The sequence below is a fragment of the Mugil cephalus genome, chromosome 11, assembly GCF_022458985.1.
Source record: "Mugil cephalus isolate CIBA_MC_2020 chromosome 11, CIBA_Mcephalus_1.1, whole genome shotgun sequence".
Taxonomy (NCBI): domain Eukaryota; kingdom Metazoa; phylum Chordata; class Actinopteri; order Mugiliformes; family Mugilidae; genus Mugil; species Mugil cephalus.
The window spans coordinates 10,524,108-10,551,874 of NC_061780.1; the positions used below are offsets into that span (position 1 = coordinate 10,524,108).

At 44.7% G+C, this 27,767-nt stretch overlaps 2 protein-coding genes across 3 annotated transcripts in view; both read left to right on the forward strand.

Annotated features, from left to right (window-relative positions):
* The first annotated feature begins 151 nt into the window (after positions 1-151).
* On the forward strand, positions 152-19,742 carry mindy3 (MINDY lysine 48 deubiquitinase 3). 2 transcript variants are annotated; one of them, XM_047598461.1, is made up of 16 exons: positions 152-298; positions 820-1,149; positions 1,449-1,528; positions 1,714-1,774; positions 1,871-2,083; positions 2,272-2,323; positions 3,063-3,177; positions 3,378-3,451; positions 3,714-3,793; positions 4,028-4,098; positions 4,993-5,073; positions 11,989-12,061; positions 13,981-14,053; positions 16,284-16,371; positions 17,920-17,991; positions 18,753-19,742. In XM_047598461.1, the coding sequence occupies exons 2-16, from the start codon at positions 1,056-1,058 to the stop codon at positions 18,900-18,902; spliced, it is 1,377 nt and encodes a 458-aa protein (XP_047454417.1). In that variant the 5' UTR covers positions 152-298; positions 820-1,055; the 3' UTR covers positions 18,903-19,742. The 2 variants fall into 2 exon arrangements, with proteins under 2 accessions (XP_047454417.1, XP_047454418.1); XM_047598462.1 differs by having other exon boundaries at positions 156-298; positions 781-1,149.
* Positions 19,743-20,533: 791 nt separating this feature from the next.
* Positions 20,534-27,767, forward strand: part of itga8 (integrin, alpha 8) — a 39,432-nt gene continuing 32,198 nt past the window's right edge. Inside the window, exons 1-4 of the mRNA XM_047598055.1 lie at positions 20,534-22,239; positions 22,522-22,652; positions 25,434-25,534; positions 25,639-25,762. Of these exons, the coding sequence (XP_047454011.1) occupies positions 22,046-22,239; positions 22,522-22,652; positions 25,434-25,534; positions 25,639-25,762 (550 nt within the window). The 5' untranslated portion in view covers positions 20,534-22,045. The remainder of the gene's footprint in view (positions 22,240-22,521; positions 22,653-25,433; positions 25,535-25,638; positions 25,763-27,767) is intronic.

Genomic DNA, 27,767 nt, shown 5'->3' on the forward strand with positions numbered 1-27,767 from the left:
GAAATCATAAATATACAGAATTAAATGTGTACATATCCTAGACAAAGGTTACTGATGAGGGCTTGTGTTGAATTCAACGGGTGCTCTGTGTGATTGACAGATCTGTCGACCAATGAGATTACGAGTTGGAGCCGTTGCTCTTGGCGCATCCGGATTTGAACCAATGAGGAGAGACGTCAAATCTACGCACGGTTTTTACAATTCTGTTGTAAATAAACGAATGACAGACGCGACTGACGGTGAAATTGCCACCAAAATATAATCAATACGGAATTCTGTTACTCGACTGTGTGATAAGGTAATTGAAGTTTATCGATATCAGCGTACGGGAAGACTACAAATTCATACAAGAATCACAGGCGCCGTTGTAGTGTGCCGATAATTGAATGACAAAGCAATGAAAGAGTAGCTGCTAGTAGTAATGCTAATGCTAACTGCTGATATTGCTAAGTCAACTTAGATCTTAAAATGTACAACCAGCACAGTGATTTCTTGAGAGTTTGACAAGGTAACAACGCCACCTCCAAAACAGCCAATTGTTAACTTGTTGCCATTGATTTTGTTGCTAGCCCTTCGCTGTAATTGTGTTATGTTAGCACAGCTGTTAGCCTTTTAGCTTGCTGGAGAACGAGAAACATTACTGAATTAATAGCACTTGACTGGTGAAGTTAAGTTAAAACTAGATGATTTTGAGTCGCGTTACAGTCACGTTAGAAACGCGGTGAAGTTAAGTGAAGAAGTTTGTAAATGTTTATTAATAAGTGTTTTTCTCATATATAGACATTGACTTCAGCGTGTGCTTCTGCACCATCTCTTTAGGCTGGTGTGGGTTGATGTCCTTCCTACCCGCCTGTTTGCTTTTAGCCACCAGAGTAGGACTGTGTCGTGCCACACAGGTAGCTTGTGGCCAATGCCACAGGCTCCACCCGCCGAGAGAAGTGGACTGTCTAGATCAAGAAGAACCAGCAAGTTGGCCTCAACAGACCTGTCGTGTCCCCACGTGGCTGTTGGACTGAAGAGGGAGTGCCTGTGGATTTGCCAACATTGGAGCTAACATGTCGGAGCTGAATAAGGAGGTGGTGGATTTGGTTTGGGGGAGACCTTCTGGTGGAGGAGTGTCTGCCTCCATCTTCCGCAGATGGACCCAAGGTATGATGCTTTCATGCACCATGCTGATAGTTGCTTTACCGGGTGTTAATTCAAACATTTTCATGAGTTAAATCCTCCTTTATAGTTGCATGTGAGAGAAACGGCAAACCTGAATACAGTTTGTTTCTCCCTCTTCAAGTGGGACCTAAATTTAGTCTTTGCCGATTGTTATGAACGCGCATGGAATTTTTAAATGTGTCCAAGGTGGAAGAATCCAAAACATTGTGATTTCTGTTAATGTGAACTGATTTAAGATCGCCTGCTGATGACAGCTTTTTTGTTTTCCGTGTTCATCATAGGATTTGTATTTAGTGAGAACGAGCACACAGCGTTGGAGCAGTTTGAAGGAGGGCCATGTGCCGTAATTGCACCTGTCCAGGTATGGTGTTGTCCCATCGTCTTCGCAATGTTATAACGACATGCACTATTTTCTCTGTTGCCTAAATAATGGTTGATGATAAAATATGTGAAGGCTTTATCCAAGTCTGTGATGGCTATCTCTGTTAGCATGTTGCACCATTGGGTTTATTTATATTTTGCTTTTTTTTTTTTTAATCTTTGCAGGCTTTCCTCTTAAAGAACATTATCTTTAATAGAGAAAGTCCAGACTGGAGGCAGTTGTCAGGTAGGTTATCCAGAGAAACATTGCTTTAGTTGTTACAAAAAAGTCTAGTTGTATCTTTTGTTATATTATGCATGTGTTGTGTTTGCATTTTTTTAGAGGAGGAGCAGAAAACAGCCCTGTGTTCAACACTAAGTGAGATCCTTGAGTCTGCCTGCTCCAGCCCCTCTACAGGGTTTTGTCTGGTGACCTGGGCCAAGGGACAGACCCCAAACACTAGCACACATGCTAACACACAAACACAGTCACAGTCCCAAACACAGGACATGCCAGAGCCGGAGAGTAGCCAGCCACAACAGGAACAGCAACCCAGTGAGTTCTGCATTGCTTATATTCCCACCTATGGTGCATGTTTTTGATAACGGTGCATAGACAGTAATGCTTACTCATTCACTGAAGCTTTAATCTGAAAGATATGAATTTTAGTCACTAACTATTTGATAGTGTGAAGTTTTGCTGTGTCGTGATAACCCGATATTTATGCGTTTTCTTGTACCTAGCTGCTTTGGCTGCTGAGGACCTTGGCTTTGGGCGATTTCATAGTGTTCTTCAGTAAGTGACATTAAAAAAAGTAACACCATGCGTAGTTCATGTTATCCTCACCTCATATAATCTTGGGTTTAACTTAAGTAATGCTCTTGGTGTCCTGGAGGGATTAAGACCTCGTAAATCCTGGTTTTACAATAGCCAGCATGCAGTATTGGAACAGAGAAGTACATATATCTCAGACGATAGCATCATCAGAGGAGGGAGGAGGTGAGCTGTTTGATTCATCTCGTCTGCGTTTACTGGCTTTCGCATCGAATTAGCTATTCCAGTCTTCTCACAATTTGCTTAGTCAGCACTTTCACGATTGCCTATTAAAAAAATCTACCTCTCACTACGTCTCTTACACACAGTGTCTGTCACACACACAAACTAAATGAATGCAGGGCTGCGTTCGCCAGAGCAATATTGAAATTTCCTCACAGTGCACTGGCAGCTGAGACCACAGTCAGCAAAACGCGCTGCTGACTCACGGTGAAGAAGTGCATCTCAAGTATGATAGACGGCTCCACTTTCAAGCTTTCCAAGTTAGAGCATAAGAAGGAACTGGTTCCAAATGGAGAAGATCAGATTTTTCTTTGTCCTCTCATGCATTTAATTGATTTCTTCCCCATATTGGAAAGGCATCTGGGCATGACGAACACAGCTAAAGCATTAGTCATCTTGACTGTGACCCTCTAAAAACCCAGGAATCCGTCTTTTGAGTGCTTCATAAATCATTCTGATGTTTGTTTCCCTCCTGCAGTAAGCGAACTGTCATGTCAGTGTCTGATCTCAGAGAGGAGGTGCTGTCTCTCTACCACACCTGGAGGGGGTGCTGTGGAGTTTTGCTTTTCCTTTATTCTGTCATCCTAACCAAGGTAAAGAAAACAAAGATGGATAGAAATATTAAAGTTATCTAAGGTTATTACGCAGTTTCAATGACGTAACTATCAACAAATTATAGTTTCTGTTATAAAGATTTAATCAAAGTTTATTATTATTTAAGTGTTTTTTTTCTGGGTGTTGCAATTATGTTTAAACAGGAAATAAATATTGCCTTCTGGTCGTCTCTGTACAGGGCATAGAGAACATAAGGAATGAAATCCAGGACACGATGGAGCCTCTCATAGATCCTGTTCATGGCCACGGAAGGTATAAACAGGAATCTTTACAGGTTAAATTCATGCACATAGCGCTTTACTAGCTTGGTGATACTCAAGTTGCTTGCGAGCAGTGGCAGACCCTGACCCGCCGAACCTGCAGCCACCTACCGCCAAGCCACAACAACTCATATGTCCCCGAACTCCCATCACTTTAACGAAAGGAAATATAAATTATTGCAAGAATTTATTTGTGTTGTAAAATGTAAAGAAGTCCTTTGTATTCTTAATGTCACAGTGTCTGTGTTTTGCAGTCAGAGCCTGGTGAACCTCCTCGTCACTGGCCACGCTGTCTCAAATGTTTGGGATGGAGACAGGGAGTGCTCTGGCATGAGTAAGACTTTATGAAATTATGGCATGCACATGCTGAAATTCACACAACAGACACTTGCAGACATATCAGGCGTGCAGAAATCATTTGTGGTCCCATCTTTAAACCATATTCACCAGAGGGTCATAACTCTCAAATACCACAGCGTTGCACAAAAACTTAATTAAAAAAAAATGAATGCCAGTTTGAGATCAATGACATTCTGATTTTGTCGCTCCTTTTGTCCTTGTCTCGTAGAACTGCATGGAATCCATAAACAGGCGTCCGTCGGCTTCCTCACGCTTATGGAGTCCCTGCGCTACTGCAAGGTACGGACACATATAAATTCCCAGAACGTAACTGGAAGGTATAAACAAATTTCTCACTTGTTGATGATGCTAAGCCGTTTGAGAATTGTTATGTTTTGACTATAAATAGAGATGGACAAATGTATAAACTGTGAGCACTGGTGATACAAATAAACATGCAAGTGACCACTGTTGGCCCTGAGATGTGGGACATTTCCAATTTGTGAAACACGAACGAGTGCTCCCGTGTGAAAATATGTGTTTGGAAGGAACAGTCTGAACGGATTAACTTCAAGCCCCCGTGTCTCTCTCTGACTATTATTTTTGATTTTCTGTCACACGCACACTGAAAGACATTTGTTAAAAATAGATCAACACACATATTTAAAAATGCGACACGTTTCAGTCTGCCTGAAAAACAGGAAACCTGCTTATTTGTTTACCATTGCCAACACAAGCAAGCCTCTAAAAAGTTCATGTTCAGATATAAACTTTGAAAATAGACAAAGTAAGTCGCTGTAATCAGTTAATAGCACGTAGACGGTTATCAAAATAACTAGAGGACTCTTGTGAGTGAGTTAAGAGAACATTTGTTTGCTGCTTATGTGATCAGCATGAGAACATCTCAGTGAAAAACAGTTTTAAGTTGACACTGATAATATACAGTGTATTTCATTGCATGTTTTATTTGTTGAAGGTTGAAAGAAGCGATTGGCTGCTTCTGTTTAAATGCCAACATGCTCCGAGGGAAAGACAGATGTTGAACCTAAAACAATTACAGATTTGTGGGGGAAATGACTGAAAATAGACACTCATTTGTTATGTATTTCTTTCCTCTGTGTGTGTGTGTGTGTGTGTGTGTGTGTGTGTGTGTGTGTGTGTGTGTGTGTGTGTGTGTGTGTGTGTTTGTGTCAGGTTGGGACATTCCTCAAGTCTCCAAAGTTCCCTATTTGGATTCTTGGCAGTGAGACTCACCTCTCTGTATTTTTCACCAAGGCAAGTTCAATACACACATCCCTAATACAGCCAACACATATTTCACACATGGAGTGTAACACAAGCCAGTCTCCTCGGCATGTTAGAAAAACCAAAATATGGAACGCGCTTAACAGATTTAATATAGTCCAGGTCCGATATCAATGTGGGGGAAAAAAGAGATGAGGGGAGGGAAAATGAGAGCAGAGATAGTCATATATGGTTAGTGCTCTTTCTTGGCTTTTCACCTATCCAGCAGAAGGAGTGGGGGGGGGCTCTCAAAGGAACTTAGCAAATGCATGCAAAAACAGTGCTCTCTGTTCCCATACACACACACACAAACAACTATTTTACTTTCTCATCCCATCTGCAATCAACTAAAGAATGTGTAGTTCATGAGGAATGGCCGTGATGTAAACTGCTGAATCTGAACTCCAGAGAGATCTTCTGTCTTCTGGCTAACGTCACTCTAGGGTTAATTTTAACAATATGGATCGCAAACTAACCTGGACTAAAAGTTCATAATGCTGTGTGAAGTTGTTCCAAACTCTAATAAGACACAGAAACAACTCTAATGAAGCTCACAGTTCATCGGAATCGGAGTTTCCAGACAAATTAGATTGATAACAGACTTAATAGGAACAAATCGGTATGAGAGTTATTGAACAAGGTGGTGGCGAAGAGTTAAAAGGAAGAATCTAGAAAAAAAAAAAACAGAAAAACACAAGTCCGATTTATGTGCCCTTCAACAACGAGATCCAGGGTACAGTCCCAGTATTCCTAGAACAGGAACTTACTCACACACACATGCACAGTGTGAAGCCACAAGGTATAGGATGCATGTTCTAACTGAGGTCAAACCTGCTGCGTGAACTGTGGGGAATTATGACTCGTCAGATAACCGTGTCATTATGTGTGTGTGTGTGTGTGCGTGCACCTGTGTACACACTAACGCGGACTGCTCTCGGTCGGACGTGTTTATCATTTTTATCAGCGAACATGTAACATGATAAGCCGCTGAAGCTTCTCTGGTAAAGCTGCCAGCACAGTTGTAGCAAATCGATTTGCCCTGCTGTTGTGAAAATGGTAACGGAGAGGGAGAAAAAGTCCCCGGCAATCACCACGCCCTTTACATAGCATTGATTAAAAGCTCGCTTACATGAATAAAGCCCGAGCCTGCTGGGCGAGTGGATCGTATGTTGGCTCAGTGATGACCCAGAGTCGTCATGCGTGCGCTGATGACTTACCGATTTTGTACAACTCCCCCAGCGCTTGTGACATGTTCACATATACACACGTACTCACAGTCTGATTCTGACACACGTTCGAGAACACACGAAACCTAATCCTGATTAGCATGTGCTGTGTTGTGTGTGTGTGCGTGCGTGTGTGTCTTCACGTGGATGTCTTCCTGTAGGGAAAGTGGTTCCAAAGTTCTCATCTGGATGCATTTTTTCCAATTGGAGATGGGGAACGCACTTGAACATGCACTTGCATGCACACGCACCTATCAGCCACAACATTAAAACTACCGACCTGCGAAGTAAATAACATTGATGATCTTATAACGATGTGTTGCCAGGATCCAGGTTTTTTTTGTTTGTGTGGATGTTGCTTTGATACGTACGACCACCTGAACATTTTTTGTAAAATAACCGGAACTTCATGTCAAAGGCAATTGATGCCATATGTTCTCCAGATCCGGGCGTCCGGCCATCGAAGTTTGGCCCTTTTCTAACACGTCAACTTTAAGAACAAAATGTTTACTTGCTGCCTAATACATCCCACCCGCTGATAACACAACAATCAGAGTTACTCACTTGACCAGTGATTATGACCTGTCAGTCATAATGTTATGGTTCATTGGTGTATACCGACGTACATGACACATGCTACACTGTGCCAGAAGCGTTGGTTCAATCATTTTTGAGTGAAGCTAAAAAGGGCAGAATGGGGCACGGGTCCCTTCCTGGTAGACCTCACTCATTGTGTCCTTGTCCAACCTAAAATGGAATCAGTGTTCAGAGGTAATCTGAAGCACACGTTTTGGGCTTTGTGATACAAAAATACACGCTGCCTGGTTATGTAGCTTTTAGCTCCAATATAGAACTATTCCCACAACAGCAGAAAACCTGATCCCTCCCTCTGATGTGTCGGTGGCTCCTTCTTTCTGCCACTGGGGACGGGTGTGTTTTCCCCCGAGTGGCTGTCAGTGTGTGACTATGGCTTTCAGACCATCAGCTTAATAGCATTAGTGTTTTTATCTAATCTACCTGCACAAAGGCCATCCTGCCATTTTTGATCCCTGCCCACAATACCCCCCACAGTCGGCCCTCTGTTGTATTAATGTGTGTGCGCATGTGAGAAACGGGCAGAGTGCGTATAATGGCATGTAATGGGATCTGTTTTTGGACAAGAGTTTCTGAGACGCCAGAAGAAAGAGAGAAAGGAAGACAGACAGACAGAGACAGAAGAGGGACGGGTGATGGATGAGACATATCATCCAATATGTTAAATAATAAAAAAAAAGGATTCTTCCTTCCTTCCTTCCTCTTCTTTGAAGTATCCACTGTACTGTACTGAACCGAAGGATTCCCAGCGCACCTCAGCCAAACTCTTCAGGTTATTGGTCCCTCATGGGAAGCAAAGAGGAGGAAAGGAAGTAAAGAGGAAGGATGCACTCTTAAGAGCAGTGGTCACTCAGGAAAGGAGGTTGGGGGGGGGGAGGGTGGTCCTCCGTGACATTTCACATCATTCTTTACGCCGGCCTCACTGAGTGATGGGGTTCACAGGCTGTGTCTGAGCTTCTCCAGGGAGTTACATATGTGTGTGTGTGTGTGTGTGTGTGTGTGTGTGTGTACAGTAGTCGTGCTCCGGGTCAGTGATTTACTGGCAGAAAGAGCAGCCGCTGTGGCGCTCTGTGTCCCTTTAGACTCCCATCTTCTGTCTGCACACACAGTCTTTCGTGGACTGGTACAGATCATAATATCAGAAAGTGTGGTAAGATATTCAAAGCTCAACGTATCCTGAGCCCCAGTTAATTAACATATTATGCACATATGTGAATACTCCGCTGTGACGCATTAGATGCAATACAAAACAAATAAAACCTCCTAAGAGCAAACTCCCCTCGGCAGAATGTCTAATTTGATTATATCGTCTTATCGACGCGCTGCTGAGACAATAAACGGGAAACCCGAGAGATGGTGAATATTTAAAAACGGCAACCAAAACTTAGGAATTTGTTCCGAGAAACAGGATTTATTTCTGTGTTTTTCACAAGATCAGTGTTCGGAGGCCACACACAAGCACAAAATAACAAAGCGGTGTACATTAACAGTCATTAATAATCTGTGACAGGTCAGACCAAAGGGCATTGTCACAGGATAAAAGGCTGTCTTTTTTCAGTGCGTGTGTGTGTGTGCGCGCGCGCGCACATTAGTCTTCCGGTTCCCCCGGGTGTTGCTCTCTGTTATGAGACCCGTCATTGTGCCATATAACATTTCGCTGGTGTCGCCTCTCTTTTCTATTGAGACGCACTTTTGCTCATCCAAGACAGCTCCATAAATCACCACTTTGTCCTCTCTGTCACGGCCGGAACACATACGCACAACGTACAGTAAGAAGCCGTGCTCGCTCATTATCCGGCGAGAGAGATTGGTTTTCCATTGTCTCCCGTACGTGTGATCGCTTGGGATTTACGCTAGTTACGGCGAACAAAAGCAAACACATTCGTTCTGCGTGCCACCCCCCTCGCGCACAGACTCTCTCCTCCGCCTGTCATGTAGCGAGGCGGCCGGTACCTGCTAGCAACAAGGCAGGAGACGCTGTCCGAGACCTCCGCTTTGTTCTTTTGAAACCGATCCCTCCAGACGCACTCTGCGGCCACTCAAAGCCTCTCAGCAAACACAATAGCCACTGGGTGGACTGGAAGGAAGAAAAAAAAAAGAGTAACTCTAGTAAAGTGCTGTGCCTACCTGTCTTACCTGAAGTAGCTGCCTACGTGTAGAGATAAAGGCTGAAAGGCGAAAGGAGGAATCCAACAAAAGGTTAACATCGGAGGGGAGGAAATACTCCAGAGCTGGAGTACCTGCTAAGTACAGGAAAAGGTCGGTAAATGCGGGTAAATTGGGTGAAAGGAAGAATGAAAGGGGGGAAAAAGGCAAAAGAATCGCAGAGAATAAAGGGGAAGGTTAGCGCAGCGGTGGGTAGACCTTCCTGGCAGTGATGAAGAGGTTTACATGAGTATCAGCCAAGCTTTGTACTTTATCTATCATAGCACTGGTGTAGTCTGATGATAAGAGAGAGTAGTAGACCAGTGTACGTGGTATTTTGTAGCACCAGTCATGATCTGTTGCGTTGTTGGACAGACGCACACTCTCCTGTTTGCTCATTCATTCACAAGCCCTCTCGGCCATTTGAAAAAGTCTGGCAGAGACGCGTTTCATTTCAACGCATTCTGACTTTGTCCAGAGCAAATGTTCCACGTCTCGTTGTGTGTTCAATCCCTCGGGATGGCGTGTGTTGTTCTTGCTTTGTTCCTGTAGGAGAGCTTGTTGTTGCTCCGTTTCTAAGGTCAAGGGTTTGTACAACGAGGTCAGGCCGCAGGGTCGGAATGCGTTCCTTGATTTAATAAGCGCGCTTACACAGATCTCGCACCGGTGGGGCCGATAACCGTCTCTCACACGGACGGACACGCATACGCACACACGCCGTACGGCACCGTGTTTGCGTAAGGAACCATGAGGCGCACAGACACACACTTCCCTGCAGAGTGCGTTAGCTCTGTGACATGTTTTCCAACTCAGCAGCATCTTCCCCAGGCCTCTAATAAAACACAGATCAAAGACGACGGAGCAGACCTGTAATCACACACACACACACAGTGATGTAATTTCTGCTGTTTGCATGTGTGTCTCCATGCATGTTCACCGTCTTACGTTCTCTTCTATTCTTTGCCTGGTGAATAGCCATGATAATGTGTTGTGTTTACTCTGCTGATGACCCAATTCCTAGTGTTTGTCTGCTGGTAAAGTGTTGACACACGGCTCCTCTGACATTGGGGTCACCTGGTGATTTACTGGGAATGTGCCCATCTGCCCTGTAAGATGATAAACTATTTTAACTTTGCTTTGGAGTTTATGAGGCTTATCGGACTTCTATCTGCAGCCTAAGATGAATTGAGTCTCTCATCACTCGGGAAAGTGACTCATATTTTCTTAGTTAAGGTATAAGGCATAATTACCGTCTATCAAAACAGTTCACGTTTCATGACACTGACTTGCAGTCAACCACCGGAGAACTTTTTTAGCACTTTATTCCTCCGAGATCTCTGGTCCGGCCTCATAAGTGAAACGCAGACACATCCAGCTAATGACAAATCTGCTGTCAGATTTATGGAGCCCGTAATGTTAACACATCAGGCCTCTGCGTCGTCGGAGCCGTGTGCGATCGCGCGGTCGCTGCCGCGCGACTGTTTTTCTTTGCATCTGAAGAGCCTGCAGCTGGGAGTCATCTCCTCTTGATGTGTCCCCCCCCCCACCCTCTGAGTAAGCCCCGAGTACAGTAATAAGTGGGCCGTGAAACCCAAGCAGCCCGTGTGGATCTGAGGCTCAAGCTTTAATAAAGGGCAGCTAAAGGAGATGAGCAGGGTTCATTTGCTCTCCGAAAACATTATGTGTTTGTCCAGCGATTCGCTGTCATAAATACACACTCCCTTTCTCACTCTTCTGGAAGACCAGTGCAAACCCCCTGACTCCTACTCGTGTTTGTGTGTTTTAACGAGAAGCTGATTTCATCTTGCCTTACTTTTGGAGAATATTCCTTCTTTCTCCGAGTTTTGTGCCTGTTCTCAAACTTTTTTTTAGATGGCAGCTTTGACACTCGCCCTTGCGCTCTCCATTGTTGATTTCTTTCAGTGTTGGCTCTTCTGCTGTTATACTTACTATAAGCTCTGGACAAGTTATGTTTAGAGATACTGAATGATGTTTAAGAACACTTTAAGAAAAGACGGGGCTTGAGAAGACATTCCTGTCCAATGAGATCCGTCATCGGAGTCTGGGTTTAAGGATATTAAAGTAAGTCCAGTATTCTTAAAACAAACTTGTCATCCAACCCCGCCTGAAGGTAAAACGGTTTGTTCTTGTTCCAGACTGGCTGATTTCTCTCTGGCTTTTCACTGCCTGCATTAGGCGAGCTATTCACCTATTTTATTTTTGGAAAGTTACAAACGGTGCGAGTCCCACGCCCGAGATCCACAGTGTGAGGAAATGGTTCAGTTTCTGATGATCTGACTAACGTTTAGTCTGAAGCGTGTTCAGGCCCTCGTTGTGGAGAGAGTAATCGTTTTATCCGCTCGCTGAGGGCCCGTCATAACAGGCTTCGCCTACTTGTACATTGATATACACACCTCCTCGTCTCATTTCTGCTCTCCCTGCCAGCGCCGCTCTCCCTCTCTCGACTTCACCGGCAAACAAACACTGTAGAGCTCGTCGTAAATCACCGGCTTTACATGTAAAACTTGATTTCCTGATTGTGCGTTTGGAGTGAAAACAAGCCGTCTAACTTTATCACCACATCAGTTAATAACCTGAACGCGCTCTGGTGATTGCACAACCCCCTTAGATTACACGCAGTCACACACAAATACAATGTATATGATCAGTGCATTACACACTCACGCCGTTATGTGGCACTGTATATATTGCTTTAGTGTAGTTTGTTGGTGAGTAGATGATGATCTGGTATCGTTGCTCTCAGCTGTTCCAGTATTTCAGCATCGATGAAGCTACATTCTCCACTAATGAGTTTTCTTCCATCTTGTAGCAAATCTCTATGTGATCACTTTGTATGAAACCTCTTGACTTGACTTTTGTCTCCTCCCTGTGCCTTTTTTAATGCTTTCTGTGTTTCTCCTTTCTGTCCGTCTCTCTACAGGAGATGTCAGTGGTAGGTCCAGAGTCTCCATCAGAACAGGCAAGAAGGGTCTTCCAGTCGTTTGATCCCGAAGGTAATGAACACCAAATGTTTGCGTTACAGTCACCGTGCACGCGGTGTCTTCCGGTCGTCGCTTCGCTGTACATGTGGTTCTGTCACGCATTCATTTGCTTTATTTGCTCATTAACGGCTTTATGAAAATCCCGGTGCACGGATGCAATTTAATTAATCCAGACTTAACCACTCCATCACAGCTACACATACAAACGGATGAAACAGTATCCCGGCCCCGCTGTCTTTCTTTTATCCCTTCTTCCGCGCCGCAGATGCATTTATAACCTCCACTGCCCTCCTCGCCTCTTCTTTGTTGTTCTCGTCTACGTTATTTTCTTCTGCCGGGGGTACCGAGGGTCTGCCTCTCTCCTCTCATCTCCACTGTTGTTGTTTAGGTTAGTGAGATCAGCTCCTCTAACAGCTGAGTCAACCGTCCTGCTTCTTCCCTCTCTCTCTCTCTCTCTCTTCCACATTCTCCTTAAGCTCCTTTCTTGCCGCTTCCAATTTATTGAGGTAAAAGGTGGCGGGAAGGACACAAAGAGATTAAGGAATGAAATTCTGGCGTCTGCAGTTTTCGTTTGTGCAGCCCTGGGATTACAGTGCGAGATGTTTGTGTGTTCGTAAAGAAAGAAAGAGCCCTCAAATTAAACATTTAGTCTTAACATCTGCTCTGTAATGGTTTCTCCTCCTCCCTTTGTGTGAGAGAGCACGAAGGAAACGATGTCAGGAGTCAGTCTCGAGACGTTGTGCAACAGCGTTCAGCCGGGGACCCGAGGAAATCGCCAGTTGTAACGCTTCACATGTATTTGTTTTTACTGTAAAGCTAAGTGTGCTGTTGTCTACCGCCATGAACGGCATCAGTCACTGTACGGCCCCGCGCTGATTTGTTTGGGATTCTTTTTTGTGTGTGTGGCGAAACGTGACGTTACGTCGAGATAAATCTTACCAGCTGAGAGCGGTCTCGTTCGCTCCGACAATTTTGACAAACAAATATGTAAACACAGCAGTCGTCTGTTTTTATCCTTGATCTTTATTTGTCTCTTCCTGTTGAACAGAATACCCCTCTGCTTGTTGTCATATCCATCTGCCAGGACACTCTGCATACCATATGTTGCTTTCTCACACACACACGCACCACGAGCGCGTTCTGTTGCTAACAGTAGGTGCACCCACGCACTTGAAAGGACAATATACTGTACACGACACACATCCATGCAGAGCGCGGTGGAGTGCCGCATGAAAGAGCCATAAATCCGTCTGTCACATGAAGAGTCAGCACAGCTTCCTGTGTTGTGGAACAAGGGCGCCAGACGCGTTCGCATGCACTGTAGTGACTCACATCGCACACACACACACACACTCGGAAACCCTCTGCCTCAGCGTGTTCTTTAAGCATTCGTTTGCGATCCTCGCTCTGTTGCGTTTGTGTGAGGGTGCCCTCGCTGCTCACTGTCACACTATCAGTTGTCACTCTGAGAGAATAACATCTGGCTTTGAATAGATGAAATTGAGTTGCTTGTTCGCTCTCAAGCGCAGTGCTTGTCAGTTAATCTTCCTCACAACCCACTGGGGGTTTATGTGTGTATCAAAACAAGAGACCACACAGGCTCGCGTGCTTAAATGACAAACCAGAAAATGCCCCACCAGACACAACGAGGCAAAAACACATGTTAGTGTTTAAAGGTTCTCCTCTCAGGTAAAGCAATCATCACGACCCTGGAATGTAGGTCAGAGAGAAACGACAAGGTGTGTGTGTGTTTAAGTTGTGTCAGATGCGTTCAGCGCCCAGGGACTGAGATTTAAATAGTTCTTGTGCTGTGTGTGTGTGTGGGTGTAGGTGAAGGCTGCCCCTGCTTTTTCAATTAAAGTCTGTATTTTATGTTTTGTCTAGGGTCAGTCTTCCTTTATGTCTTTCTTTCTCTTTCTCTCTCTCTCTAGATAATGGCTTCATTCCAGAATCTCTGCTGGAGGATGTGATGAAAGCCCTTGACCTTGTCTCAGAGCCTGAGTAGTAAGTGCTTGCATGCTCAAGGGTTTGTGTTTGTGTGTGTGCAAGCTTATGTGTGTATATGTGTGTGTGTGGTGGCACCTGTAGGGCTTCTAAAGTTCTAACTCCCAAAGTCACGGCCAGGCCAGGTCAGCAGCCTTCTGCTCATGTTTCACTACCAGGCGACTATAAAGTAAGAGCAGAGAGAGCTCACTATAAAAGCTGGGGAAGAATGAAGGAGGGAAAGAAACAGAGGCTTAGAGGGAGATCATTAACGGCAGGAAGAAAGACTGAGAAATCGAGGAAACGCTTTAAGGTGCCGCTTCAAACAGAAGCACGTCCTCCCCTGCCCTAATTCTGCAGCCGTGGGCCTCGCCAAGTAACTGGACCACTGATCTGGTCCACAGGCCCACAGATGGCCAATACATCACAAAATAAAACCCACTGCAAACCGAGGAGGAGGCTCCTAGTGCTGACAGGATTCCTTTGTTGGGATTTTAAAGAAGTAACTAAATGATTGAATGGTAGCATCCAGAAATACTGGGCTCTGAGTGAGAACTGTCTTTAAGGTGTCTGTAGTGCACTTCTGTATATCCTAAGACCTTTGACAGTCGACCAATCTTGTGGACACCGCTCTCAGACAAAATGGAAGGTTTTCCAGTATTTCTAAAACGGATATAATCAAGTGAACAGCACAGGCTACAATATTTTTTATAACGTGAATTAAGAGCCTAGGGTGTCACAGCGTTACTTTCCAATTCAAGATATTCAGTCTAATGTCAGTCAGAGACTCTTTCACTCAGAGACAGATTTCCAATAAAAACTAAACATAAAAATGAACAAGAAATATTTACAGATCTCTTAATACCAAGCCAGCTAATCATCATTCAGTGTGTTTACATGCACAGCTTAATCGAGCTATGTAGTCCTTGTCCCAGTTTACATGCAGCGGAGAAAATCAAATAACAGACGGGAACATGTTCTCCTTCTCCACACTAGGTGGCGATATGTGTCTTTTCAGCAGATTAATATCATGTTAATACAGCCGCTTTCCCGTTGACCTATTACATCATATAATAAACAAGAGTCGTTCATGCAGCAGACTGGCTTTTCAAACAATAATAAATTTTTTTAAATCTCGTACGTAATGTGCACGCTACTGCTGGTGCAGATAAGATGCGCGCTATCACTCAGACGGTTCTTCTACCAGCTCCATTTACTTTCTTCTTCTTCTGCTGCGACCGGCTTTCTTGGATGTTTTAATCTGGGGCCACACGCCAGCGCAGCAGTTATGGAGCATACGCACGTGCATTATCCTGTTAGTTGTCCAATTAAAGCATATACATGGTGGAGAAAACCGAATTCCGATCGCATTATCTAGGTGTCTTAATCGGATAAAGAGAACTCAGATTTTAGTCAGAGTAACGTGTTTACATGCACTTAAGTTGTCCAGTTATAGTCCGATTAAGGCAGTAATCTGTTTTTTTCACGCGCATGTAAACATACTTATTGTCTGATTCTTCTGGATGTGGATGAGTGTGGACAATGAAGGAGGATGATGTGTTAGTAACGATACATGTGCAACAGCAAAGTGTCCAGACAAACATCAGCGTTTAAACCCAAACAGCCAGATGAACTGTACGACTAGAGCATGCTGAGGGCAGGCAGTCCACATGCTCTGTAATCTCATGTCTTCTCTATTCTTAAATGATGTGGTCATGCAGTATGTTCAGAACAAGCCCACCACAAACGACTTAGCTCCCCTGATTGCCATTAACACACAAGGCACGAACCCTTGTTACTAATAACGAGGTATTTTATTGATTCCTGTGGTGAGTGTTGCTCGGTGACGCAGGGTCAGTGTCCACTATTTGCAAAAATGAGCGGATGATGAAATAATCGCTCTCTCTGTGTCTGAGTATAACCCTCGCTTCTCTCCTCTCTGCCTTAAAAGGGCAATCGGACCAGATTGTTTTTTTGTTTTTTTTATCATGGTGGAATAATAATAACTCTGATCTAACACGTAGGAATGTCTGGAAAGAGGTATATTTAGTTGTACCACAGTATTCCTGAAAACATGCGCACACACTCTAAAAAACGCCTCATACGTCTACTCCAAAAGCTGAGGTGTTGGTGAATTTGCCTCTGTTTTGTTGTTTTGTGTTGTGTCGTTTGTTCCTTTTTTAACTTTTTTTTTTTTTTTTAATCTGTTTTGTTTTGATGACCTTCTATCACTGTCTCTGCGTCTCCTCAGTGTCAGTCTGGTGAAGAGTAAACTGGATCCAGAGAGCCTGGGTATAATTCTTCTGGGTCCGTTCCTGTTGGAGTTTTTCCCTGATCAGGTGTGTGCACAGAGGTCACGTTACACTTCAAAGGTGAACCAGAGTTACATGGACCAGATTTTTTTTTTTTTAACCTAATTAAATTCATTCTGATTACAAAGTCCAGCATAAATTCGCACACAGACACTAAATAAATAGACAAAAGATGTTGTGTTTACATGACCCCAAAAAATCTGAATATTTTCACATGAGAAAAAATAGTTTGCCTGCTGTGGAACATAAAATATGTTGGAAATATAACAGAATACTTTCTTCCACTCTTTACTGACAACATGGCCTGACGTAGTCAGACTCGGTGCTTATAGGTCCGCTAACGGGAGGATTGAGATTTCCTTATGTGGCCTGGTTCACACATATGTAGACAGAAATATCACTACATGTAGCTGAATAGACCTAGAACCAATCAGAGGCATTTTATTCTAAACAAATTCAGCTATTACGATATCACTGTCCATCGCCACATTAAGCCCGCCCACACTATTTGATTGGTCCGTCAGATCTGATCGCTGGGACATAGTTGACCCTTTGGAGGCGCTGCCCATATCGATTCGGTTGTTGTTTTGCTACCGACATCATCGTGTCTCCTGATGTTTACCCCACGTGAGGCAAACTTGCGCAGAAGGAATGTATTTATTCCAACTAGAGAGGCTCTAAGGCGTCGGTGTGTTCATATTAGATGTGAATTCCTTCCGACTGGGCCAGTATCTTCCAGTTGATGTGGTTACATCAGATTGGGCTCTTAAATATTAGTGGGAAACCGGCGTCCATGTAAAAAAAAAACTGTAACTGTATGACAAACGCCTTCCACCCGAAATGTAAAAGGAGCGAAACACACGGGTCGCAGTACTGTCTATTTCCCTAGTGTGTATTCAGTGTTGTTAAAGCAAATCAAAGGTTTTTTATGCCAGAAACATTCCTGCGGTGTCTCATGCGAAATGTATGAGCGCGCGTGTTTACCATCACCGTGACGTGCTACGGTAGCGAGCGGTACGACGAGCAGTAGGACGCCTTCGTGAGGCAGGGCGAGCGAGGCAAGAGAGATGGAGAGGAACTGTGTTAAAGTGATCAGGGCTTTAGGGACTCACCGGAGGAATGGCTTTGAGCCGCAAAGAAATTATACTACCATTAGCCAACTGGACACACACACTCAGACACACGTGGGACTGGGGGTAAGGGTTAGGGTTTCATATATAGGCATATAAACGCGAGGAGCTGGACACGCTCACAGACAGCACACGCTATTAGCTTTCAGCACCTTCAAGCCAAAGTCATGGGAAGTGTTTCGTCTCACTGTCATTAGTCGAACATTTTTGTAGTGTCGGCTGTTTTGCAGTTGTTGTTGTCTGGCTTCACACATAGCAACGCTCCTGAGTTAAACACGTACGATTTAACATGTGGCTTTGTTAGGAAGCAGAGATGTGACTTACTTTAAAGGTTCACAAATGCTCTGCCTCTGGGTCATCCCCTCCATTTCTGCAAGCGCAGTTTGCACAGAGACTCTTCAGCAGCACAGCATGTGTTTCACTCTGGTCCGTGCCTGTGTTTCAGGATTCAGGAATCCCAGACTCATTTCCCGTCTACCACTACAATGGTCTGAAGCAGTCCAACCACAAAGAGAGGGTAAGACACTCTTTTACGTTGAGCTTTTTCATCATAACTAATGGCAGTGGTTCATTTTTATATTCTCTGTCTCTCTCTCAATTACCTCTTCTTTTCCTGTCATCAGTCATACGCACTCAAATGCACACGCACACACGCACACAGCTGGAAGCAGCCGGCCACTCCAGGATAAACAGTAGCTATTGAGAGCCTAATAGCCTGTCCATCCATCCGAAAAGCCTGGCTTAGCCTCCTGTTTCTCCGAGTCATTTCGATACGGAGGCCACTGTCAGCAGCCTCGCTGTGATAAATGGTCAAAGGCGGGCCTATTAACCAGGCTTACTTTGATTAATGATTGTCAGCGGCTGTCAATGGTGGCTCTGCACAAAACTGGTACTCAGGAATATCAAATTTGTCATCCGTCGACTCTGTAGTCGCGTCTGGAAAACAGTTTGTTTCCATGCCGCTACCTGAAATTGTAGGAATGGCACCACATGTGTGCCCACACAAAGCGCACGTCTACACACGCACACACACACATGTGCATGTGGCAGCAAGACGCCTATAAGGTTATGATGGCAATTCCATTCCCACAGCTCCAGATGGACATAACAGCTGGTCCGTGTGCGTGTGCTTGTCGGAATCGGCTGTATTCTTGCATCCGTTCCCCTGCATCTCGCCCGTGACCCCTTCAGGGGGAAGCGTCTGAAATATATTACGTGTTTTTGTATCGACTGCTTAGTCACGTTTGTGTGTGTGTGTGTGTGTGTTTGTGTTCTCAGGTAGAGTATGTGGAAGGGACGGCTCTGGTGCTAGGATTCGAGGACCCCATGGTCCGGACTGACGACACTCCGGTGAAGCGCTGCCTACAGACCAAGTGGCCCTACATCGAGCTGTTGTGGACCACGGATCGCTCTCCGTCGTTGAACTAGCACTGACGCAGCCCGTGTGGGTCTGTGTACGTGGGTGGACCACTGCTGCCCCACCTCACGCCCCTCTTCAGCCTCCCTTGCACTCCTCAGCAAGGCCGCAAAGACTGAGACACACACGCAACGCAAACACATGAGAACAAAAAAAATATGTATACAGGAAGTGCGCATGTTCGTGGACTAAACATTCAGGCCTGAGATCCATTCTTTCGTCGTCACTCACACATTCCACACAAATGCAAAACTCACCTCTAAATTCATGCTAATGTCTGTTCACCGTGGCTTGTAAATGACACGCGGGATGTTTATGATGTGATTATTTAAAGAGACAAAAATGAGTGACTGTTGATGTAAACAGCTCTGTTGCGGCCTGACACCTCTGCTACAGTTGTGTAGCAGACAGTTAGGAGGTGTTTAGAGAGCTAACTAGTTTGGTTCAACAAGAGTCTGTCATCAAATAACTGAACCACATGTAGAGCCAGTTAACTGTGAGACACAACTGTTAATCCAGCTACAGGACTGTTCGAGGGAAAAAACCTACCAAAGCCTTCCACATGTGACTGCACATACACACAACGCAAACACCCACACACACACACACACACACACACAAACACACACACTGTCACTCCCACTGTTAAGAGTTTACAACGTAAAGGGACCAATCCAGGCACAGGGATCTGGAGATCTGAGGATATGAGCAGGATGTTTTCAGGGTTTTAAGATGAAGCTGGTTTAGGTGCTCTGTGTGTGCGCGCTTCGTGCGCCACGCTAGGATGTTGGCCAAGTTCTCATGTATTTATTCACCCTCAAAGGTTCTGGAATAAACACTTTTTGTTCAGACGCTGTGTGGTGGTTTGGTCACTATGAAACCCGCCTCCTCTTTTGTCATAATTATCAGGTCTTGACCCAACGTGAACCAGCCTCAGGTTTCAGACGGCCGCGGTCTGTCTGCGGACTCCCCATTAAATCACATGCAAACTTATGCTTCGCGTCCCAGGAGAGAATCTAAATCAGTGATATATTAAATCATCAAGACGCTGATGGTGACATAAGTACCGCTCTGTAAACAGAAAGTGATGCCTGAAACCGTCTGCACTTCCACCTCCTGTCAGCATTTTTATAAGGCAGCGAACAACACAGTGGCACCTTTTACAGCTCAGTGTGTTGCAATGTGAACAATAATACGTTCAGGTAATTAGTTCTGACTTATCAGGACAAATGCTGGTGTTCTTATTTCTGTGCGTGCAAGCTCAGATAATGCTTGTTCCTGTACACAACTGTGTGGTAATGGCTGTGTGTCTAACGGATTTGTCTAATGGAGAAAGGATATGGACGTAATTCGGCAACAACGCTCCGCTTAACAGTCTCAATGTGAGTTTGTTAAGAGGGAGGGGAAAGTGGGACGCAGTGGTTAAGATGCACACTGCCACTGTTCTCATGCAGTAATCAATCCAGAATGAGCTGCTGTAAATCTCTGATCAGAACACATCGGGCAGGCTGACAGGGCGTAACCTGAACAGCGTGCGAACGAACGTCTGTATTCCTGGAAACGGGACATCGGTGAGGATTTTATTGGATGTAGGATGGGGGAGAAAATGGTTGCAGATGAAAGTCTGCAAACTCTGAAACCGAGCTGCATTAAAACACCTGGCGCGCAGCATTGTAACACAGTCACCTTAACAGTGAAACAAATGAAGTACAGGGGATAAGTTTGGTGCCTCCTCACTCCATCATCCTCACCATCTTTCTTGCTTTCAGACAACTGAAAGGAAAACATCTGTGTCTGCTCCTGTGTACTCGTACTCTGTAGGCGTTTTGTTTCTTCTCTGTCTCTGCGTTCATGTTAGATTTAGGCTGAAACAGATGAGACAGAACAGACCCTCTCCACCGCCGCACAAAAATGTGCGCCTTTGCAAATAACATAGGACAACAAATGAGGATGTACGAGATGAAACTGGAGAGAGGGAAGGTAAAGTTTGTGAACCCGAGAAACGTCTCCACCCGGAAGGTCATGGTAGGATATTTTTTTCCTCTTCTTCCCCATGCACTCTTTACCAAACTTTCTCAGCTGCTTTTCATCTGCTCTCTTGACGCCACAAACTGCTCCACTGCACTTTTACTGCGCCGTTTCCCTCCGTACAGAGTCTAATTCATCACTGAGGTGCCCATAAAGCTTGATTTAATTAAAACAAACTCCCCACGCGATAAACAGCAGATTGGGACTTGCTCAAGTAGGTGCAATAACCATCCCTCTCTCTTTTCTCTTTTCTCTTTTCTTTTTATTCCAATGGCGCGCACAAAACCATGTAAGGTGTGGGGAAAGTTCAGAAGACAGAGAAAAAAAAAGCAGACTGGTCTGGACCTGTCACCTCTTTAGAAAGGCTTTTCGATTCAGGATATTATTTTCAGCAGGAGGGTTTAAAAGGAAATCGCTTGGTGTTGACTGAAATGTCGAGCGGACTAACCTACCCAAAGTTTGCACAGGAGCTTAAGAGATTTCTGCTGTAAGCCGACATAATAATTACTGACATAATTGCAAGTGATTATTCTCAACGGAAGGGAACGCGGCCCTGTTTAAGAGGACGGCTGGCCCTGTAAAAAAAAAAAAAAAAAAAAAAAAAGGTGTTTTCATATGCTACCAACGCTTGCATTTGTAAACTCCTGGTGCGCCTGATCCGACCCGGTGATCAAAGACGCGCGCTTCACTTCAATGTTGTTTGTTGTTTGGCATTGCCACCGGGGAAATTGCCCTGTGCCTTAAAAAGGAGCGGTGACGCACCAGCCTCGAATACGCGCGCTCTGATGTGGTTTGTGCCTCCTAATGTGTGAGTGTGTGCGCAGGGGGTAAAGTTTTGTGCAGAGGGCGGGGGCGCGGCTGTGCAGTCTTGTAGCCGAAGCTCTGGGCAGACCTGGTGGTTTCAGGGTGTTGGACTCAGGAGGCAGTTCTGGGGGAGCGCAGCGGAACGCACGCAGGGATAGAGGCGCAGGCAGTTGGCGGGACAAACGCAAGCGTGCCTCACCTGCACAGAGGGAACTCTCTCGGCATCTCTCACATATACTCTCTCAAAGACCTTCTCTCCCCCGCATTTTTTGTTATTTTTTTTTTTAGTTTAGGAATAGTGCGCTGCTTGCTGCTCTTTATAATGGAGCGCGCATGGAACTGTGTCTCCTCTGCTGGGATGTTCATTCTGGGGGTGCTGTCTGTGCTATGGCCGGCGCTGCACGGAGTTGGGAGTTTTAACCTTTACGCAGAGCATCCTACGGTTTACAGAGGACCCGATGGAAGTTATTTCGGTTATTCTCTGGACTTTTACCAAGCTACGACCGACAGCAACACGTGAGTACCAACTTCATGTCTAAAGCTGTCGCACCAGGTTCCAGCAGAAGTTCTGATCTAAGAGATCATTTTTTTCTAGCATAGAATAGAATAGAATAGAATAGAATAGAATAGAGGGGCAAAATACTGCACAAATTACAAATGGCTCAGATTGGTTTTGCACAGGTCAAAATAAGAAACTCTAAAGCAGAAAAAAAAAAAAATGATCCAAGCTACAAAGTTTGCATTGTACACTACCCTGGATGCCTTGCATGTGCCTTTGTTTTTCCTTTTGCCCATCAGGATCAGTGTGTTGGTGGGGGCACCCAAAGCGAACACCTCCCAGCCCGGCATCATGGAGGCTGGAGCCGTCTATTACTGCCCCTGGCCTGGACACTTTGACAGCTGCAGACAGATACCATTTGACAACTCCAGTGAGTTACCTAAATGCCCTCTTAAAAAAAAAAAAAAAAAAAAAAAAAAAAAAAAGAGAGAAAGAAAAAGCTTTCTCATACCCCCCGCCCAAAAAAATGTGATAGACCTTCTGGGGGCCCCACTGAGTGTAATTACGTTCCTGAGACTACTGCAAAGGATTGTTTCAAGACGTTGAAATGATGAGCGGTTTCAGAGAGACACATTTTCATTGTGTAGTGGGTTGTTCTGTGGCGGAAAAGCACAAATGTAACGAGCGTTATTTCACTGAGATGAATTAGTTTGAAGCCTAAGGTGTCTCCAGATGCTACTGAAGTTGGGACCAGGTTTCGTAACCGGCTTGTCTGGTATGTGCGTCCGTATGAGTTGGCACATGTGTTTGTTGCATGAAAACGAGAGATAAGGCATATGGGCCTCATCAGCTCCATCGCACCAAAAAAAAAAAAAGGTGGCTGGCGGGCTTCGCTGGTGCATGCCTACGTCATGTTGGTTGTGGTTTTCAATATATTATCATCAGTGGTAACTGTCCAATCAGGCTTTGTTTGTGCATCTAATGTCTTGATGCACTGATGCACACTTTCCTATGTGGGCAGTGTGTGCGCGAGAGGTGGAGCAAGAGAGAACAAGTGAGAAAATGAGAGAGAAGGAGAAAGAGAGAGAGAGAGGGAAAGGGAGGAGGGGGGTAAACTGTATGCACATGGGAATTTTGTTCCCTTTCGGAAGAAAGGGGGATTGGGTTAGGTCTGCTTTTTATTAGATCTTGAAAATGTATCCCTGTCTCCTTTTCCCTCCCCTTGTCTCACACTAGGTCTCCATCAGTCTGTCCCTCCCTCCCTCTCTCTATCCCTCTCTCTCTCTCTCTCTTTTCACGATTACCTTTAACCTTAGTGAGGACCCCAGACAGAGAGCTAATGAAGGGACTGACCTGTTACTTTGATGGTTCCTGCTGCTAGAGAGCTCTGTTGTTTCTCTGTCTGAGAAAATTGTAAAAGCTTCAACAAATCTGTGATGCCGGCACCAATAGTCATATTGGAAATGAATGAATATGACTGGTTGTTTTCAGTCAGCTGCCTTCTGATTAACAGTGAGCGGCGTATTTGTAAATGAAACAGCTGAGAGCTACTTCGGCGTTCGCTCTGAGCTAAAGCACGGCTCCACAGAGATAAGGCTGCAGGGAGTTCTTTAAGTTAGTTACAGTTCTTTTTCACAGAGGTTTTAGTTTTAGTGTGAAGTGCCTGGGGGTTCATTTCAGGTTTGAGGTCAAGAGGAATAAACACAGTGGAACAAATGTGTGTGAAGTCATGCGCACGTCTGCGTCCATTCACTACGAGGAGTCCACATCCACGAGGCTGATTGATGACGGTGGCCACGGTGGATGTTTCTAAAGTTACAGCAGATCCATTTTCACAGGTAGAAACCAGACACACGCTCAGGCGCACTGTACAAAATATCAGCCCGAGCGGTGAACATCTGTGTGTGCTGCACTGGCTAATGTCCACGCATCGGTTTCACATGTGCCTGATTATGTGTTTGTACCTGCGAGCGCACGCGCGTGTGTGTGTGTGTGTGCACACCCCTTCAGTGACAATACGCAGATGTGTCACATCATGCCAGCAGGGCGAGGGGGATGGGAGAGGGATTGATACTTTATCACAGATTAGTGATAGATGGCCGGTCTGTGTGGTGGGTGGAGAAATCTGACAAGAAAAGCGGAATACACTTCTTTAGTGTCTGATCTTTGCTACTGATGCATTTATATGTATAAATATATATATATAAATAAAAGTTCTATAGAACAGCACAAATAGACATCTGGAAGCCACACAGGAAACCTCAGGAAATGTCACTTGGTTTCATTGTATGTTTTAAATTATTTTTCATTCTCTGCACTCATGAACTATTTCCCAGTCTGCAGTGGTATTAAATAAACTGCCTTTCTGCAACAATCCTTATTTGTTACACTTAGAGAGTCTTAATTAAGTATCAGCGTTTCTTTGTATAAAAGTGCACATATGTTCAAACAGAAATTCAATCTTTCATCCTTGTAAATAAATTGTTGAAAGAAGTAATCTGATCACAAATAGGTGAAAAATATGAATCCGTAATCTCCTTGAACTCCCTCGGAGAACATGAAAGGGACTAATAAATGCAAAAAATACAATAAAAACATTAATAGACACGACGTTTAGTGTACACCTGCTTCATCCACTGTATTCCTGTAATTTTATGCGAGCCTCTGTGTGTGTGCATGTGCTAAAGGAAGGTGTTTAATGAGGTGGGGTCGGCGCGGCTCTAAAGAGACCCAGCTGGTCTTTAATAACGCTGGAAAATATCAACAACAGAGCAAAGACAAACACATACACAGGCTTGCACCAAATCCAAAATGTTATTGTGATTCGACTGGGAAATACTAATGAAGTGCGTTTACGAGCTTGTCCGTGTATCTGCGCAGGCTCACTTGGAGTCGAGCGAGTCTCTTAAGTGTTGTTGCTTTTTATGGGAAAGACTTTGACTGGAGAAAAAGGCCTCCACATCCCGACAAATGTCTTTTTATTTCTGGGGGGCAAATGGTGCTTTTTAAGTGTGTTATAAGCCTGTTAAAGACGTTTTTACTTGCTTATCAAGGGCAAATGCTTTCCCCGTTCACAGGCAGAGCAACAGGCCTTGGATCTACATCCCTGAGGCCCATATCAGCTTTTACTGCCACCAGCATAAAATGTCTCTTCAACTGTTTTCTTTGCGTCTTTTCCACTTCCTGTCTCCTTCTTTCTCTATCTCTAAAGATAACAGAATGATTAAGGTAAATGGCACCAGAGAGCCTCTGGAGTTTAAATCTCATCAGTGGTTTGGCGCATCGGTTAGGACGCACAAAGGAAAAGTAGTGGTGAGTGATGTCAAGCAACATGCGCGCTGCACAGATTCTGTCCCCATTACCGTAGGTGTACCGTGAAGTCTAGTTTCTAAAAAAGAGTTTTATTCGTTGTGCAGGCATGTGCTCCTCTGTACCACTGGCGGACAGTGAAGATAAGTGGAGAGAAGGACCCCGTGGGGACCTGTTATGTGGCCGTCCAGAACTTCAGCGCCTACGCAGAGTACTCACCCTGCAGGACGAGTGAGTCACTCTGCAATGTCTCCGTGGCCCCGTGCTGCCTTCCACCCTCTCTTTGTCTGTCTGCTGTCAGCATGAACAAATCTGTTTTTTTTTTGTTTTGTTTTTTTGTGTGTGTCTTAATGCAACTTTCACCGTGTGATATATTATGACATAGATTAAATAATGTGCTTTTATATATATATACACCGATCAGCCACAACATTATGACCACGGGAGAAGTGAATAACATCGACCGTCTGCTGGGAAGCTTTTGGTCCTGATATTCGTATGGATGTTACATAGACGTCCCCCACCCTAAAGCAATGACACAGGCACACGCACTAAAGGTTTTAGGAACAACTCAAAAACCATGTAAAACAGCACAAGATGTTGACCTGGCCTCCAAATTCACCAGTACCAGAACTGATCAAGTATCTGTGGGATGCGCTTGAACAAGCCTGATCCAAAGGCCCCCCCCCCCCCCCCCCCCCCCAACCCATAGGACCCAGAGGCCCCCCACTAATACCGAAGGACACCCTCCGAACGCCCCAGTCCATTCTCTTTTGAGTCAGAATTGTTTTGGAGGCGAAAGGAAGACCTACATAATATTAGGAAAAGTGGTCATAATGTTTTCTCATCACTAGTAACATCTTAACAGATTCGGTTCTATTATCCAGGCTTTGACTTAAATGTCTAACACTTGCAATGAAATTCACAAAGAAATCACAGTTTCTCGTCTTGGTAGTGATGTAGAGGCAGAGATCTCAAAGACAGACATTTAAAAACTTGGACAACCAAAACAAAAGCTGTCTGCCCAGCGTCGATTGGGAATTGCGCTTCCTCAGTACCTCTTCTTGCCTGATGTTTCACAGGTTGCCACAGCAACCTGAAAAATAATCAGTCTCCCTGACAGTTTATCAGTCCCGTTCTCCAGTCCTCTTCTTTCTGTCATCACTTCTGTAAATGGAATTTATGGGACTCCCCCTCCGCTCCCCTGTACGTCTCCAGCCTTTTTCCTTCTCTCCCACCTTCTTCCTGCGACCTATCTCACCCTGCACGGCGAGAGGTGTTTGTTTACAAGGCACCAGTAGAATATGATAAGGAGAAATGAAAGCTATCGGGTGGCACATCATAAACAGCAGGATAAAAGACTGGCCTCTGTACTTACGTTCCCTCTAGTCGCTGGCTGAACACAGTTACAGATCTGCGTTTTGTTTATGTCAGCGACTAATCAAGGCAAGAATAATCACGCTGTGAAGTTCGACCGCTCTCAAGAGGGAAATAATTCTGCATAGTTCTCAGGGCAGGGGAAGTATTTCTACGTCATGTGCTCGAGTCGGATTCTTCTGCCTCCAGCAGCTTTTTCGCTTCATCTTGACGTGAATCCTGTAACTCCAACTAAGAACGCCCGCGTTGTTTGTGTGTGCACTTGCGTAGCTATGCATCGTTAAGTTTCACCTCGGGGTGCCACCGGAACGCAGAACGATTTATGATGTGCAAATACGTTTTGTGCACAGTCAGATGAGGCAGTTTAAACAAAAAATGTCTCCCTTGTCCAAATTTATGTCAGCTGTTGGTGCTTTTCCAGTTCAGTGGTTTCATCTTATAGAAGTAATACAACTTTCCAGACTGTTAGACGTTCAGATGAATGCGCTGCATGTGTCATTTAAGGCAAATCACCCTTTTTTTTTTTTTATTCCACATAAACATGCCTGCAACTCGACACACAATGCAGTCCTGGTTCTTGAAACTAATATGAGGAGCAGGCTACAGAGGTCTCACTAGATCCGCTTTGATTTCTACAATCAAAGGCTTTATATAAAGGCTTGATATAGTGATGCGGTCTCAAAATGGGAACAAACGCGGAAGTGGCAACAGCATTTATGCTCGTCAGATTCTGGCTCCAGAAAAATCTCTGGCTTCTGTAGAAATCAGTTCAACAACTGTCAACTTCTCTCATGAAATACTAAGACTATATGTTTTCCCACGATTCAGTAGCTAAATTCACCTCCTCCGATCAGTGGTC

Bases quoted from the DNA above. Each gene is read 5' to 3' on its own strand.
- mindy3 (XM_047598461.1), top strand. From the start codon at position 1,056: ATGTCGGAGCTGAATAAGGAGGTGGTGGATTTGGTTTGGGGGAGACCT. The intron at 1,150-1,448 runs GTATGATGCTTT...TGTTCATCATAG, and splicing joins CTTCCGCAGATGGACCCAAG to GATTTGTATTTAGTGAGAAC. The intron at 5,074-11,988 runs GCAAGTTCAATA...GTCTCTCTACAG, and splicing joins TCTCTGTATTTTTCACCAAG to GAGATGTCAGTGGTAGGTCC.